Source organism: Drosophila serrata, unplaced genomic scaffold (genome assembly GCF_035046125.1).
Source record: "Drosophila serrata isolate PLE 108 unplaced genomic scaffold, ASM3504612v1 contig_190, whole genome shotgun sequence".
NCBI classification, from domain to species: Eukaryota; Metazoa; Arthropoda; class Insecta; order Diptera; family Drosophilidae; genus Drosophila; species Drosophila serrata.
In genome coordinates this window covers 679,428-697,470 of record NW_028257088.1, presented here as the reverse complement: position 1 = coordinate 697,470, position 18,043 = coordinate 679,428, and the positions used below count along the sequence as shown (strand labels likewise).

The window sequence follows — 18,043 nt, the reverse complement described above, 5'->3', positions numbered from 1 at the left end:
ATGTATACATTTTTTAATGACAATTATTTTTTCCGCAGTGTAAATGTATCTTCTGGATGCTATATATCGCCTGGCGGATGTGTGTGTACAGTTATAATTAAGTGATACACATAAACGGGCGCCCATGCCTTCGCTCCGCTCACTCTACACTTTATTCCGTATCTCCTCAGGTCTCAGTTTCTGTTTAATGATTGTTTTCAATTAGTCTGTTTCGGTTTTCCTCGCTTTTTGATACATACCCCCCCCCCATATATCCCAATGCCAAAGGGTTAAGGTATACAGCATTTCGTATCTTTCGGATACCTTCACAAAGTATCTGTTGTGTTTTTTAGTTATAAGAGATCATATTACCACAAGATTGACTTCAGTAATCAAAGGTTTTAACTGTTAAGTTTGAGATTGATCATGTTTTAATTACTTATAATTTATATTTTTTTAAACCTTGAAAATATTAATAAATTCTTGAAAGAAATCACAGGTAATCCCTTAGTTTATCCCATTAAAGAAGGTATCTTTTAGTCGAAAGATTAAAATGATTTTCTATTTCTATTATTTTACAAAGACTCTTTTTTTAACACATAAAACAGAGCCAGTCACTCAGTGAGATACTCACTCAATTGAAGAAGAAATGCGAGGGCGTTGGAAAAAGGAAAGGAAAGAAAAGGGAAGAAAAGGGAAAGGTTGGTGGTGATTTTTCCGGCAACTGATTGAGTCACTTTCCGATGGAAACTTCTTTCAAATGTTTACGCTTGTCTTATTAATTACCATCATACATCTTCCACTGTCAGCCAAGACGATCAGCAAAAGAAGAACCCTTAAAGAGATCACTAAGATCACTTGGATCACATTTTGTAATAACTATAGGTTTAAAATATTTCAAAAATTATATATCTCTTAATAAATGGATTTTAAACCCAAAAAAGAACTTCCTTTTTGTTGTGTTGGTTAGCTTGACAAGTATTGACATAAACAGCATTGAAGAAAGTCCTTATTAAGGAGTGGAAAGTCCTGTCCTGTCCGGCTGCCTGCCTGCTGTCATATTTGGAAACTTGGTTTCCATTACCATTGCCATTGCCTGGTACAGAGAGAAAGACAGAAAGACAGACAGACAGTCCAGACCCAGATCTGCCAAAGACAACTGGCCAGGATGATGGGCAGTCGGCGCAGTCAATTGACCGCTAACTGTTGCAGGACTCCAACTTCACTCCCCTTTATTGTCCCATTTTGCCACTCCTCCTTTGAAATTTGTGGCAGCCACAACGTGTGGCAGACAGCTTAAGACGTTGCCTGACAGGATGTGCAGATGCGAGGATACACTCATCGAAAAATGTATATTATTTTCTAGATAGAGATTATCATCTCTTATTAACAATTTTACCAGGTAAGTTTTAATAAATATTTAAAAGTTTATATATATTTTTTTATTAAGAAAAAAGCAATTAAAATAGTTTAAAAATTAATCTCTTTGAGATTTTTGTTACTTATAAATATAGAAATAGACTACAGCTCTGAATTTCTCTCTTTATTAATCATCTAATTATCCTCTTTATTAATCTCTTCCTCTATTTAACTCTGTTTCTCTCTCTCTCTCTCTTTCTTTCTCTCTGTTTGTCTCTCTCTATCTTTCTTTCTCTCTCTCTCTCTATCTTTCTCTCTGCTTTTCTCTCTCTTTTTCTTTCTCTCCCTTTCTATCTTTCTCACTTTCTTTCTCTCTGTCTCTCTCTCTCTTTTCTCCATGCTTTACCTGCTAGGTACAAGCCAAAGAGAAGGAGAGAGTTTATTTTAGGTAGTACTATCCGAAGAAAGAAGGCTCCACTCTTGCTAGAGGGATCTCTGCCTTCCCCTTTCTCTTCCAGGCTTTACTTGTAATGTACAAGCCATACAAGACCTTAAATCATTTGCTCCCCAAAAAAGAGCTTTCTCTGCTCCTAGTCTTAAAAACAAAACAATGATCAAATAAATTAATTATCTATAAAATATACCTTAAGAAATCCCCATAGAATTTTCCCCCAGTGCAGGATAATGCAAAAACGTAAGGGGAATGGTCCGCGCCAGGATTGTGGCAGTGGGTCAGGATAACGGCCGTGTCGTTGACAGTCGTCATGCGCAGCTACTTAGACGGACATAAAATTATGATTACAGTGAATGCCACATGCTCCACAGTTTTCCCTACCCCCGCCTCCTGCTCTACTCCTGGAAAATCCTTCGTGAAAAAAAGAAAATAATAAAAAAAAATCCCAGGCAATTCATTACAATAAGCTCACGAATGTGCCATAAAAATGGCAGCTCTCTTTCCGCGGCCCTGCACTCGAAGCATGAAATTGCCAATTCCAATCCGGTTTTAGTTGTAAAAACTTTCATGATCCGCCAACATTAATAGAATATGCCATGTCTCCCTACATAATCTCTCATCTTTTGGCCACAAAACATAATGGATGGTAGGTTTTCCCTCTTTGTGAGTCTAAATGTTGGGTTTATTTCATTTTGGTTATTGGGATTATGTGCAAAAATAAATATATATACTATTACTATTACTGCGTTTAGTTGTGCAAGTATTTTATAAACCTATCACTGCATACTTTTGGGCAGTTTCCAAAGAGATTTCAAGTCTCCAGAGATTGTCCATGTTTAAATTAACTTCTGGCTTTCCCTAGAAGTTACTTACACCTGACATAATTAACTGAAACCCCTTTGCCTTCAAAATATATCTCCACAGAATTAAGGAGAAATTTCGGAGTATTTATCTCCCGCTCTCTCTCTTTCTAGATACAAGTATGTGTCCTTCTCTGTTTCCCTATCTCCATTCTAATTTAGTGTAAACAAACCGCTTGACTATCATCTCTCTCTCTCAACCAAAGAAAATCCCGCCGCTTTTTAAGCCTCTGCCCATTGTGTTTGTGTTCCCATTCACTGGGATATTCGAGATGCTTCAAGGAGGAGAAGGAGCAGAAGAAGAACGTCCTGGCAGCTCCGCAATCATTAGCTGTAACATTAGCGTCTGTCTTGCGGTGAAAACTTTCGGCTACCTGAAACGCTTTTCCGCGTCCCATGCCTTCTCTCTATCTCTATCTCTCTCTTGCTGGAAAATCCTCGAGCAGAGGGGGCAAGGGAATCCAATGGCAATGGTTAAACCTATAAAACCACGTAATCTCCAAGCGAGTTCTTTAATTATGCTGCACACAGCCACTTTGGTGCTGGAACTGAAACTGGAACTTCAGGAGCATCAGGTGGCAGGTGGCAGGTGGCAGGTGGCAGGTGGGAAAATATTCAAAGGGGAGGGAGGAAAAACCAGGGGCGTGGCACACACAAGGCCGAGGAAATCCAGAGGAGCACCAGAGGAGCAGAGCAAACAAAATGCGAGGCGAAAGCCGCTTACAAAACCGCAAAATGCTACGGACATCTTTTTGGGCCAGGAGATGCGAGGAAAAATCGGAAGCTGCAGGACGGAAAATCGGAGCAAGACTAGGCAAAAACCAGGAGGAGAACTCAGAGACAGCAAAAAAAAAAAAAACACAAACCGGAATGGAGAAAATGGAGAATCCAATGGCCACCAGTGGTAGGTAGCGGCAGCCATTTTGAAGTTTGGCGCTGCGGCTTTGGTGTCTCCACATCTGGCCAGGATTACAATGGAGCACTGCACTGCACTTGTGGATGAGATACGAGAGACACTGGCACACAGAAGGGAGAACTAGACAAGGAGACAGAGGAACAGAGGAGCATGGCAGGGATAAACAAACAAACAGCGATCCGGAAGGGGGGAAAAACACGGATGCCAATGCGAAAAACCAGTTTGCGGATTTAATTGCCGTTAACATGAGGCCAGCTTCATTTTATCCAGCACTTCCGGGGAGCAAAACACAAGGAAAAATATAAATATATCAACTAAGGTTCTAAAAACCTTTTAGAAAATGAGGGAAAAAGCCCCCTAGAACCTTTAAAATAATTCCTAAGAAAATGAATACTATTTATATAAACATTATAATCCCCACCAAAGGTACTATATTTTTCTGATATTTAAAACCAGTTCCTAGTCTAAAGCAAGAGCAGTTTTCCTCAGTGCATCTATTGCCTTTTCTCTGGTCGGTTTTTTTGAGTGGGGAAACATGAGCACCAAAGTGAGCTCTAGTCGCAGCCGGAGATTAGAGGGCAAACGTTGACATCTCATAGAGGTTCCTTCGGCGCTATTTTTCCCTAATATTGTCCTGGTTCCACAGAACACAAAAAACAACAAACAAACACACTTTCAAAAAGCCTTTACCCCTTTACCCACAGAAAGCTGCGAATGATGGATTTAAGCCGGGTTTCAATGACAGTAACATCACAAAGGTGGTCATTAATCCAAGGCCATTGTCAGCAGAAAAAAATGAAAAGTAGAAAATTCAAGGGGAGAGTATAAGACAGATATATAGATTTATAAAAAAATATATTAAATTTGATATTTTCCAGAGATTTTAGCGTTCATTTTACAAGAAAATAAGTTCAAGTAAACCCAAATAATATCATATTATGATTAAAGAATAGTGATTCCACTAAAAGTTTTAAAAAAGAGAATTAATAATACATATTTCAAGGTCTAAATTCTGGCTAAATCCCTTTTGAATGTCAAAATTCTTTGTAAATTTGATCAATTATAAATTATAGAAATTAAAATTGTCATTCACTTACCCATTTGAGTCGCCAGGTGATAGCGGTTTCAGCTGTTGATCCGAACGGAGGTTGTCACTAAGTATATAGTCTGTAAAAAAATAACAGAAAGAGAAAATTATAAATAAATGTTATAACTCTGGAATATAAACTTAAAAAACTTTTTCGAAAAAGATGTCCCAAGCTTTCATCCTGCAGAGTCCTGTTAAAATTCTGTTGAAACTCTGTTAAGAACCAAAGCTTTCGGCAATTGCGAAACAACATCGAAAAGGACTTTTAATTGTGGCCAAGAAAAGCTTGGGACCAAAAGCTAAGGGATATGTTATGTTATTTCCCAGCTCTCAAGGTTTTTTGAGGGAATTTTCTTATTAGAAATTTCCCTACTTATAATTTCCCTGCCTGTGTACTCCCTACAAAACTTTTCCCAGTTTCCAAAGAATGCGTTTTCTTTTGTGTGTTTGTGTGGAAAATAAATAAGAATAATTTTTCAAAATATAAATAAATAATAAATAATAAAATATTTCATAATTATACCCTTGCAGGGTATTATAAAGTATTTAGCTTTGAGATATTTTTTATGGTATACATTTAGATATAACAAACGAAGATATTTGGTAGAAATATTACAAATATCTTCGGTTGATATATCTAAATGCTGTATTGCTGTATTAATTATAAAATCAAAAATAGTAATAAAAAGAAAACAGAAAAACGAAAGTATTTTGCAATAAAAGATGTAAAACAATACTTTAGCAATGCAAATTTAAACATTAAAAGCGTATTAAATGATTTTGAATTAAAATTGAATAATTTCTTTAATAAAATATGAATATGCCTCTATTTCTCTGACTCCCACTCGCTCCCACTCTCTGTGCCTCTCCCTCCCTCATTACCTCTATCGATCCCTTACTCTCCCTCACTGTGCATCTCTAGAGATACCCCTTACACTCTATCTGTCTCTGCCTAACTCTAGATTCTCTATTTCTCTCCCGCTCTCACGTTCTCTGCTCTCTTCACTCGGAGCCTATAAATACCGGGCTCTGCCGCCTTGCGCACCTCATTCTGTCCGTGGCGTCTCCAGTGTTAACATCTAGAGTGATAGTGATAGTAATTGCCCTTCGACCAGAAAAATATGACGTGGCCCATGCACAACATTTGGATGACCAGGAAGAAGCTTACTTCGAAGGTAGCATTGAAGTCACCGGAAATGGAAATCTACACTGGAAGCAATTGGGCAATATCGAAAACGGATAGCCACGTGGTAAGTCTTAACCATCAATTAATTATATTATGTATATAGGATATATAAGAGTGATCAGGCCCCACATTTATAATCAGCTAACTATGCATTTATTTCCCCAATTAATTCTATTATTGTCATGGACTCTATTAGTTCATTTTAATTAAAGGTTATTTATTAACAGCCTTACTTAATTATAAATTGTTTAGGAATATTGCTTTCTTACGATAGTTTCAAAACTAACCCTGACTTTGGTGACAACTTTTGCTATATAATTATACCCTTTCACGGTATTGCAGTTTCATTCAGAAGCTTAAAACTTAGTGAAGAAATCATTTCCGACCCTATAAATCATATATATTCTTGATGAGCATGAACTGCCGAATCGATCTAGCCATGTTTGGGAGAAACAAAAATTTTAAAATTTATTTTCGAAATTTTATCACAAAATTGTATATTGTTGAATAGTCAAAAATTGCCAAATTTCAAATGTTGTAAGACTTTGAATCTAAATATGCAGATTTGTTACCTCAATAAAAACTAACTCAGAACTGCTCTTCGAATTGAAATTAGTGCATTTTTGACATAGTTATGGATTTTTTAATTTTGCTTTGTAGAAAAAAATGGTCATATAAAATTATCGATAAATATCGACTCAAATAGTATTATAATTTTAGTCTGAAGCTTCTAACTTTTGAAAGAGCCATTTCCGACCCTATAAATTATATATATTCTTGATCAGCACAAAAAACCCAATTGATCTAGCCATGTTATGGGAAAAATTTTTTTTGAAAATTTTTTTCTCAAATATTTGTCTTTAAATTTTATATTGCTAAATGGTCAAAAATTGACAAATTTGAAATTTTGTAAAACTTTAAATATAAATATGCAGAATTGTTAACCTAATAAAAACTAGCACAAAACAGCATTCCGAATTGAAATTACTGAATTTTTAGCTTAGTTATGAATTTTTTAAACTTTAATATATTATAAAAATTGTCATATAAAAATATCTATAAAAATCGGCTTAAAAATGGAATTACAATTTTAATCAGAAGCTTGTAACGCTTGGAAGATTCATTTCCGACTCTATAAATCATATATATTCTTGATCAGCATTAACAGCCAAATCGATTTAGCCATGTTTGGTAGAAATTTTTTTTTCAAAATTTTTATTTTTAATATTTTGTTATAAATCTTTGCATTGTTGACGGTACTAAATTTTAAAATTTTAAGTTTTACAAATTCTAAAACTCGATGTGTAGATTTGTTAACCTTATGAAAACTAGATCAGAACAGCTTTTCGAATTGAAATCGATGCCTTTTTGGCTTTGTTATGATATTTGAAAAATTTTAATTTGGGAAAAAAATTTAGCATATAAAAATATGTATTTCATATACTTAAAATACACATATTTCAGATTTTCTTGTAGGTATACGAAGATAAAGAAGCGAATAATTGCCAAAATTCATATATATATCATATTTTCATCTACAATCCAGATCTGTGTCCAAAAGAAATAAAACATGTGAAAACTTAATTTGACTGCATTTTTAAAGTTTTTAACATCATTAAAATGTTAAAAAAATTCATAAAATATTTAATTCATTCAATATTACAGCCCAATAAGCTATAATTCTAATGAAAGCCAACACAAAAAGGCTTTCCAAATTTAGATTTATAAATCTTTGGCTTAATTATGATAAATTTTACATTCGTATCCATATTCCTATGGCTAACTGCAATTGTATACACACTTCGGCATCTCAAAATTAGCTTTCTTTCTGGTTTTATATAAATTTAATTTGAATATTTAATCTAAATAAATAAAAAACCTAATTTCGAATTTAAATTCCAATTCCTACAGCCTACTTTGATAAAATTAGGAAAAAGCCAAGAAATTTCGTTAAAATCCGATCTAGTGATCCATGGAATCCGAAACTATGGTCCTGTCACTAGCAGGTCTATAGGCTCGGCACGAAAATATTCAGTTTGCAGCCAGAGCTCGTCTGGAGCAGTACTACTTTTATTTCGGCCTAAAAGTTCAAAAATAAAAACATCAAAATTATCAGTGAAAAAGGTAAAAAAAGTGAAACAAAAAAAGAAGAAATTTTTTAGCAAATGCAAAATTTTGTTCGTTTTAGATATTATCTTTGGATCACCATGATTCGTCATTGTTTGTTGTTTAAAGGGTCCCCCAGATTTAAGTTTTTGTTCTAAGGCTGCGCCTAATTATATTATTTGGAACTGGAAATAGGCTGGCTAAAATTGGTAAGAACTAAGCTTTAATTTTATTTAATTTTCTTTTATTTAAAAAGAAACTATTTATTTTTAGTTTATGTTTAATTATTTATTCCGTTGATTGCAGTGCTAACACCCTACATCTAACACCAAACACATTGTTGAAGTTCGTTGTGCCTCAATATGGCTAAATGTAAGATATATATATATTATATATATATATATATATATAATATTTATAATTAACATTGTTTCTTTCAGATATCGACCATTTTGCTTTTATTGTTCGCTCATAGATCGTTATAGCTTTAAAATTTCATCACGATTTCTACATTTTTCAACTGCACAGGGCATCAGGGATTTACATTCAATTGGTATTGAATAAGAATAAGTAAGTATTATTATTATATTGCCTAATAATTATATAACTAATAATAATACTTTGCAGCAGAAGACAACACATACGGGGGATTAAACACAAGCAAAAACAGATTGATATGATATCTTAATGATGGTACCCGTCTAAAACGTTTGACGAGAAGCCTGGCATCCGGGATTTATTTGTTGGGCCTTCCCAGCCCCCAGCTCACCGTTCGCTGAAAACCGTCCGCCGCCCGTGACGTGTTAGAGATATTGAGAGTATAAGAACAATAAAAGCAAAAAAACTATGGGTATTACTAAATGTTAAATCTTGAGATACTTGTGTGTGATTTATCTTATAGGAGGTACTAGGTTAACGGTCGCAATGTATCACATTTGCCCAGCAAACCTCAATTCTTGGCAGCGATATAGATTTTTTACCCTAATATAAAAATAAATATTCTCGTCTGTCAGAAAAAAATATGTACATTTCAGGCAAAGCCAAAGATAATCTTACAAGAAAGGAAAGTAACTTTTGGTTCACGGTAGCCAGATCTAGGATATTTAATATCTGTATAAACCTCTTTAAATCTGCTTAAACTAAGTGCAAATGTATCACATTTACCAGGCAAACCTCAATTCTTGGCATCAATATAGATTTCTACCCTAATATACAAAAGCATTTTCAAGTCTGTCAAAAAAATGTACATTGCAGGCAAAGCCAACTTGGTTAAACATATTTATTGTTCAAATTGAACGAAATAAGGTTTCATAGTTCATTCCCGTCTTAAAACTGGCTAAATTTTGAGATATTTGAGTGGTTTAACACTCACCATTTCGATTTTTTTAAGACAAGAAAGGTCTAAGATATATAATATCTACATAAGCCCTTTAATCTGCCTAAATTAAGTGGAAAAGTATCACATTTACCCAGGAAACCTCAATTCTTGACAGCGATATAGATCTAATCTAATCTACCTAAATATACAAACATATTCTAAAGTATTTAAAAACAAAAAGTACATTTCGGGCAAATCCAACTTGGTTAGACAAGATATCTAAGATCTGATCTCTAATCAGCGATATAGACTTCTACCTAAATAAACAAACATATTCTGAAGTATTTAAAAAAAAATGTACATTTCGGGCAAATCCAACTTGGTTAGACATGTTTATTATTCAAATTGAACGAAATAATTCTCATAGTTCATTCCCGTCTTGAAACTCACCCTTCTGGAGCTGGCTGGTGGGGATAAACTCCTCGTGCTTCTGGTCACCCTTCTCCTCATACTTGAGCTTGTAGTCGGAGTGCTTGCGGAGGGACATGAGGAGCGATTGTGTGCGCGGCGGAATCTCTGGCGGCGCCGGTTCCGGTGGCGGCTCCTCCGATTCCCTTCCGCTGCTGTTGCTACCATTTCCACAACGCCCCAGGACGAACTCATCGCCGCTATCCTCCGGCTGGAGCAGCTGCTTCACGGCAGCCATTTGGGAGAGTTGCTGCTGCTGCTGTTGCTGCTGATGATGATGATGGGAATCGCTGCTGGAACTGGTCATTCCACTGAGACGATTCAATGTACTCCTTGCTGCTGCTCCTCCACTCCTATGACTGCGATTGCTGGATGCCGCTGTTGAGGACGAAGCCGATGCTGGAAGCAGTACATTATCCAATGCATTATCCTCGCCGGAAAACTTGGAGCTCAGGAAGGGATTTGTACTGCGTGGCGAGGCAACGGCAGTGACACTGGCACCTTGTCGGTCATTCTGGACACTGCTGCCGCTGCTGCTGCTGTTGGGGAAGAGGCCCAGATTCGCATTGGTCTGATATTTGCCCGCCGAGACGGTGGACACTAGCTTCATGGGTGAGCCCATGGACGAGCGTTGCTGGTGCGGTTGGGCGTAGGTCACCTCGGGAGCGGGTGCGGGAACGGCAACGGGAACGGTGACATTGGTGGATGCCGGTGGAAGATCTCCGGGTGATGTATTCTCCAGGATATGCCGATCACGATGACGTAGATAATCCGGTTCACAGTCAGAGTTATAGTGTTCCATGCCTAAGGGAGAAGATAAAACAATGATTAGGTTTCATTTTAAATGAAGAAAGTTGAAAGGGAAGGAGAAGTATGATTTAAAATGGAATAATTTTAAATTTTAAAGAGATTTCAGATATCATTGCATACTTTTGAGATTTACTTCAATGCTAATCACAAATCTATGACTTTAAAGTATTAGAAACTAAAAGGAAACTGTTGGTAGATTTAAAATTAATTAAAGAGCTTCGAATAACTATGTTTATGTTTCAAATTTAGCAGATTTAAGATAACAGAAAGGTTTTTCGAGAGCAACTAAAATATCTCTAGAGGTTATAATACTTAACCTATCTCTTCATATTTTTGTAAATATTAAAATCAAAGGAAATCCGAAACAAAAATAATTCGGAAAACCCTCTATAACCCATAAAGATAACATCTTTCAACATCTTTCCATATGCTTCACATTTACAATTTAACCTCGACTTAACATTTAACTTTGTTAACAATTTCACAGCCATTTTTCCACAGCCGCTATTTGTTTTTTGATTTTCTTTTCCACGAAGCCTGCCTGCTGCTCTTGGCTTTTCAATTTTCCCCCGCGAGAGTAATGGCCAGCAAACAATTTGCGAGAAGTCCATTGAGTTCGTCGTCGCGTTCGTCCGAGCGTTATTAGGTTGTAAAAAATGAATCGTAAATTGCATTAAATATTAACAGACAATAAAATGGGCCGAAACAAAATGCAGAAATGGCAGCTGGAAGAAGAAAGTCGGGGGAGAACCGTAAAAAGAGCGAGCGTTCGCCTCGGTAGTCGCTGCGATTTGCGTTTTATGCTTCGATTAAGTTCGCTCCGGGGGAATCCGAGGGGGAGGGACTCCAAAGGGGGAGGGTGGGGTAGGCATAATGTCGGGAGGATGTGCCATTGTATCGGCCATTAGGCCGGTGCTGCCAACTTGATTGTAATTGAATTGCGCACTGCTGACGTTCGCGGTGCTGCCACCGGAGAGTGGTGAATACAGTGGGGATTCCCCCAAAAAGTTATGAGATTATTTCCCAAAATAAATTGGAAAAATGTTAAACAATTCCTTGAAGAATTTTAATTTAAAGTGCTTGCTAAACGGATTTCTACAAACTATTATTTAAAAGCTTTCATTAAACCTCAAAAAGAATTCCTTTTTCTTTATAGAAATCCACAAAAAACTAAAAATCCACAAAAACTAACTAACTAAATTCTTTCGAAAGCCAGAATTCACTGTCTGATATCGTAGCAATTTATTCAATTCAATCAAAGGACTGTCAGGAGTGCCCCCTCATCATCATCATCATCATCTCATCTCGTCTTGGTCTTCTCCATTACCAATGGCCAGCAATTGGAATCGATTTGTGTTCAGGATAAGCCAGGATAGTTGGTTACCCCGACATCCTGCCGGAACACAGATGCGGCAGTTGCTGAATAATTCAATTAAATAAAATAATGAATATTTACTAGGTTGGTCGACTGGCAAATCGCATTTGACCGCCACACCGCATGACCCCCTAAATAACCAAACTAAATATATAAAAGGAAACCCCCCTTCACACATAAATGTGGGCTACACTGCGAGAAATATAAGGCAAATGAATCAAATCAATAAGAGTATTTTTAAAAAAACCTTTAAATAATTTATAAATAAATGAAAAATCTATGAAAAACTATAGGAAACCTATGACAATGCTATAGAAAATATTTGCAAAAACGTTGAAAAAATTTATTTATAAAGAAATATGAAATATCTATAAATAATTTTAAGAAAATCTAAAAAAAATGAATAATGAATCTATTACAAAATAAATAAAAAACTCTTAAAAGGGAGCTAATTTCAGGAACCCCAAATTAATAAAATGCTGCAGACAAAATCGGTCATAACAAACCCAAAAATGTACTAATTTCTATTCGGAAAGCTGTCCTTAGCTAGTTTTTAAAAGGTTAACCAATCTACATATTGAGTTTTTGAATTTTTAAAACTTAAAATTTTTTAAATTTTTGCAACTTTAACAATATAAAAATTTATAACAAAATAATGAAAAAAAAATTCTTAAAAATTGTTTTCTCCCAAACATGTCTAGATCGATTCGGCTATTCATGCTGAACAAGAATATATATGGATTATAGGGTCGGAAATTGCTCTTTCAAACGTTACAAGCTTTAGACCTTTAATATTAATGCCATATTTATCAATGTTTTTTAGGAAAATTTTTTCTAGAAATCAAAATTTAAAAAATTCATAACTAAGCCAAAAATGCATCAATTTCATTTCGGAAAGTTGTTCTAAGTTAGTTTTTATGAGGTTAACAATTCTCCATATTTAGATTTAAAGTTTTACAAAATTTAAAATTGGTCAATTTTTGACCTTTTAACAATATAAAAATTAATGACAAGAAATTTGGAAAATAAATTCGAAAATTTGTTTTTCTCCAAAAAATGTTTAGATCGATTCGGCAGTTCATGCTGATCAAGAATATATATGGATTATAGGGTCGGAAATGATTTCTTCACTAAGTTTCAAGCTTCTGAATACAATTATGAGACCCTAATTATTAGTGCCTTTAAATATTTGATAAATGTGTACAAAAAATGTGTGAAAAATAAAAATCAAACAAAATATATACGGAAAAAACTGAAAAAAGACTATTAACAATTAAATAAACCAAAATATATTAAAAAAAATATAGAAAATCTAAAAAATCGATGAAAACCAAAGGCAAAATTAATGGAAAACTTTATAAAATCTATAAAAAATGTAAGGAAATATTTTTGATATCAAAATATTTCAGATAAGTTAAGCTATTTTTGTCTGCTGTTGAAAAGTGTGCAATGATTTTTAGTTAGAAAGACCCTCAATGCCATAATTTTTTTTTTTTTAGATCCTTTTACTTACTTGCCAATTGTTGACTCTGCAGGAGGAGCTGTGCCAGCAGTTGGGTATCGAATGCCGTCGCCTGCCCGGTGTTCTGGTACTCATCCTCGCTGCTACTGCCATAACCATGGCCCAAACCGTGACTGAGGCCATGGCCCAGCCCATGACCGTGACCGTGACCGTGACGATGACTATGCCATTCCGCTGAACGCTGTCGTCGCAGTTGCTCTCCTCCTCCGCCGCCTCCACCGACTCCTCCGGAGCTGGAACCGATGCCGCCGGAGGAGGAATAGTAATACTCGCTACCGGCAGCACTGCCGCCCCGTTTACGGCCAATTGTCCCGGAGTGACTGCTGGACATGACTCTCCCTCTCTCTATCTCTATCTCACTATCACTCTCTCTCTCTTTCTATGCTAGCTAATGGGGACCCAAAAGTGTCCTCCGGAATTGCCGCTTCGAATCCTCAAACTCTTAGACAGGTGACTGCTTTTGCTGCTGCTCCTGCTGCTTCAGCCACGTAATTTGTTCTCGTAGAGCCAGCATTTTCATCAATTGTAGTTGTAGTTGTAGTTCCGAGCTGACCAGGCTGACGCCAGGAGTACGGTCCAAGTCCATGTGGTCCACTTCCCGAGCTGGTGGCTTTAAGTGCTTAACCGAATTAACGCTGAAACGATAAAAACGACAAAGTGTCAGTGAGTTTCGGGGAAGATAAAGCCATAAATGTACGTAAATGAAAATAAATAGCAGCCGGTACCCGTAAACCGTAACCTCCCCGGTACTTTCACTTTGACTTTTGGACGTAAAGTGAACTTAATAGCAATTGCAGTGGGGGCGGGGACAGTATCCCGGCTATTTCAGGATTTACCCAAAAGGAACAGTGATGTTTTTAGGGGAAAAAGTCGCTAAATGAAAGTTAAGGGCATTTCTAGATAGGATAACTTGAATTTTGTTTCAAAGGATATCATTATCAACTATCATTATCAAATAATATAAGATTAAAGAATGTGGGAGATGAGTTTCTGGTCAAGAGAATATAGTACAGGAATCGAAAGTTCACAAATAAATGGATTTATAACTTTTAGGATACTAATATACCAGAAATTTATCTGGAATATAGCCTAGAATCAAGTATATGATATAAGCATAGATCTCTATATGAGCTAACTAGACTTTAAAGACTCTAATTTATAAATATTTCTCTTAAAATATACCATAGTCTCCAAAACCTTATAAATAAACAGATTTAAAGTCCCACAAAATAACCCAAATAACATGTTCTTTTGTTTTGGCCATAATGAAGCCAAATTGGCAACACCGCCTGTTTATGGGCCGCCTCCTCTTCGGCTTAGACAGACAATTTGACTTTTGATTTTGATGAGTGAGCATTTGAATGCACTAAAACACACAGGAGGGGAAAGGGAAAAGAATAGGGAGAAAGCTGGCAGGGAAAGGAGAAGGGAGCGGGAAAAGGAAAACTCGAAGGGGAACAACACAAGTGGGTCATTACTGACAGCCTCCGCTCGATGCGGGTTAAGGCTGCCAGCTCAATGGCCATGCCAAAGGACGCAAAACGACTAAAGGACTGCAGATTCAGGCGGACACAGGACACGGGACACACAGGACACACAGGACAAGAGGCACAAAGGTTAGGTTATCCTCCTTGCAGAGTTCTCGACTCAAGGATTGTGTGTGTGTGTGTATGGAACTGTTATCTTTTATGGGACTCAACCGAGGAGCAGCAGTCGTCCTTGGTCCTTCACTTTAATGTTCTGCCAAATCGGAAATTGTATGGCCTATATACCATTGCTACCTGTGGCCTGAGGGAATATATCATCAATTATGGTTCCCTCAATTCAATTAAATAACATACGGACTATCTACGCTTTGTAAATGTTTTTAAATCAAAGTCAAGCTTTAAGAGGGATAAATGTGTACAGTTCTTAGCAGTCTTTGTTTTGTTTAAATCTACTAAAATCCGTATTAAAATTTAACCGAACTAAAGCTACTTTTGTTCTTGGTGTTATTTTTAAGCGTTTTAAATGCTTAATTGAAGTGAGCAACTTTTTTTTTTGTTGGTTTTATAAACGTTTCAATTGTTCACAATAGTTTATATAGCTTTTTGTTGACTTACTTCTTTGCCTTTTTTTCAAATTTGAATAATTTGCACTTTTGATGATGAGATGATGTTCTTCATACATATTGTTGCATGTGTTGATTGATGTATATTCAGGTTCAATTGTGGACTCAAATATAAATTTGGAAAATACATACATATATATATATATATATGTTCACATCTTAAGTTGCAAAACCTTTTGGAAGTGTATCCCTCACATTGGTGAACTATTTTCATTATTATAACTTTCACCAATGTTGGTGTATTCATTGGTGTAGTCGTTGGTGTGCGCTTAAAGGCGCACGAATGTCAGCTCAGTTGGCTTCTTTTGTAAATTTGGAGTGTTATTTCGGCGGTGCAACAAACGGTGGCTTCCAGGCACTCGCTTTGCAACCTCCGGTTGCGGGCTGCTAGAAATACGATTGAATAACTCCATCATTTCCCGCTCATACTGACGCTGCTGCTGGCGCTGTCGCTTCACCAATGGGTCAATCATGATCTGGGAATCGCGGAGACCACGGGCCATCTCTGGGGTAGCCTGGTTCCGGGGAAAATTCATGGTGCACATCCTCTGTTGGAGTGTTGTCCGTGTGGGTCCTTGGTTCTCCACTTCGTTGAAATGGGTATCCATCTTTCGTCTTTTAATATATATGTAATGGTGAACGCCAAAGTTTTTAGTCTACCTAATATTGGGTTTGTTGCTTTTTGTTTCGGTGTGAAGTACTAACAATGTATGATGTGGAAGTTTACATTTGTTTGTTCAGATTGCTTATGTTGTAGTGACAACATATCCAATGATGTATTAATATTTGCCTACTTTGTACGAGCAATAGCGAAGGAGACTTTTATTTAACGAAGAAAAACTGAAGGCATATTCAGGAATGACACCCAAAGAACTGCATCAACATGAAAATCGAATTCTAATGTACCCAAAAAACAAAACCACAAGAGAAAAAAATACACAAATTCTTGTGCCGGACCACACACTCCTTTGAGTGCTCTGTGTGTGATATTGTGTAACCGAGTATGTGGCTCCTTTGGCAAACAAGACTTAATCGAATGCAACTGCGAGAGTTCAAGTCAAGTTGAATTCAGACCATACTATATGTATATTTTTGCAGCAGTCTGATGACTCCCCCCACAAAAAAAAAAAAAGAAAAAAATACATCAGCAACACTCACATTACCCCTGCCTGGGTGCAATATTCTCCATCGGCAAATGCGCAATTTGGCCTGCAAAATGCATATTTGTGGCATCCATTTGTATTGCTTTGTTGGTCTGAAGACCGAAGCCGAAAGATAATCAAATACGCATTTCTTCCTCTCTTGCTCTCTAATGAACAAAGTTTTTCCTATTTCTTTTTTGGGGCAGTGAAACTATCAGGGTTGACTAGTTTTTGAGATGCTTCTAAAGGATTAAAATATTTTTGGAATAAAATAAAATTCCATTTATTTTTAGGAAAAGGTTTGTCAGTTTAGCTTTCATATTGTACAGAGTTGTTTTTAACAGTTAAGTATTTTTTAAAATATCAAACTTATGTAGTTTTACTCCGAAAAAAGAGTTGCCATCATGCCGTTTCATAGTGTGCAGAGTTGCCAGCTTGACTTGATCTTGTAGTTTTGGGTTAGCAGCATAGTTGCCAGCTTAACTTTTGAAGCAAATAAGCTGAAAGCTTTAAAAATGCTCTAAAATAATTAACTTTATCGATAAATATAACAAGGTAATACAATTTATTCACAATTTATATTATTCCTACACACTTTTAATAGATTGAAATGCTACATTTAGCTACCATTTCGTTCCCATAGATGGCAACACTGGCCATGGCTAGGCCCAAATGGAAAAAGCTGCTCGGCATCAATTGCAATTTTAAAGTGCTGCGAGGACTTGGCTAACGAATTAAGAGCAAAATATTATATACCTGGCAAAATGTTGCATAAAGTGACGGGGTGTGCGAAAAAGGGGCGTTTGTTGTGGGCGTGGGTGTTGCGTGGGGTGCACGCAATTATTTTGCATGCTCCATTTTAACAATTTGGAGAAAGAAATGTGAGCCAGTGAAATGCGAAAATGAATGAATGAATGGCCGACTGAATGTTTGCTCCATCTTGCTTCCGCAAATGCAGGCCATCTCGCTTGCACTTAGCAGAGAAAGTGGGGCATTAAAGACCCTGCACAGAGAGAAAAACTTATATTAAAATTAAGTTTGCATTGAAATTATGGGAATGAATAAAAAATTGATCATACCTAAGCTGTAAAAATTAGCATTCTTAAAATCAATATTTTTCAATATATTTATATGACTATTTTTTTTTTTTGATAAATCAAGGTTTAAAAAACTCATAACTACCCCAAAAATTCATTAATTTAGATTTGGAAAGCTTTTCCATGTTAGTTTTTATCATTTTAATAACTGCATACACAGTTAAAAATTTTAAAATTTTTGACAATTTTACATTGATAAAGTTTATACAAAAAAATTGGGGAAAAAATCGTCAAATTTTTGTTTCTTAAAACAT

The 18,043-nt window shown here is 36.1% G+C and overlaps 1 protein-coding gene and 1 long non-coding RNA gene across 3 annotated transcripts in view; one reads left to right on the top strand and one right to left on the bottom strand.

Moving 5' to 3' along the window:
- Positions 1-16,323, bottom strand: part of Ten-a (Teneurin-a transmembrane protein) — a 183,170-nt gene extending 166,847 nt beyond the window's left edge. The window contains exons 1-4 of the mRNA XM_086829327.1: positions 15,543-16,323; positions 13,432-14,075; positions 9,716-10,537; positions 4,666-4,735 (exon numbers count right to left, since the gene is read on the bottom strand). Coding sequence (XP_086685453.1) covers positions 4,666-4,735; positions 9,716-10,537; positions 13,432-13,771 — 1,232 coding nt within the window. The 5' untranslated portion in view covers positions 13,772-14,075; positions 15,543-16,323. The remainder of the gene's footprint in view (positions 1-4,665; positions 4,736-9,715; positions 10,538-13,431; positions 14,076-15,542) is intronic.
- On the top strand, positions 7,753-8,815 carry LOC110179672 (uncharacterized). 2 transcript variants are annotated; one of them, XR_002319409.2, is made up of 5 exons: positions 7,753-7,965; positions 8,030-8,156; positions 8,254-8,319; positions 8,388-8,517; positions 8,575-8,815. It is a non-coding gene; the product is annotated as an uncharacterized LOC110179672 (long non-coding RNA). The 2 variants fall into 2 exon arrangements; XR_002319410.2 differs by having other exon boundaries at positions 7,823-7,965; positions 8,578-8,815.
- Positions 16,324-18,043: the final 1,720 nt, after the last annotated feature.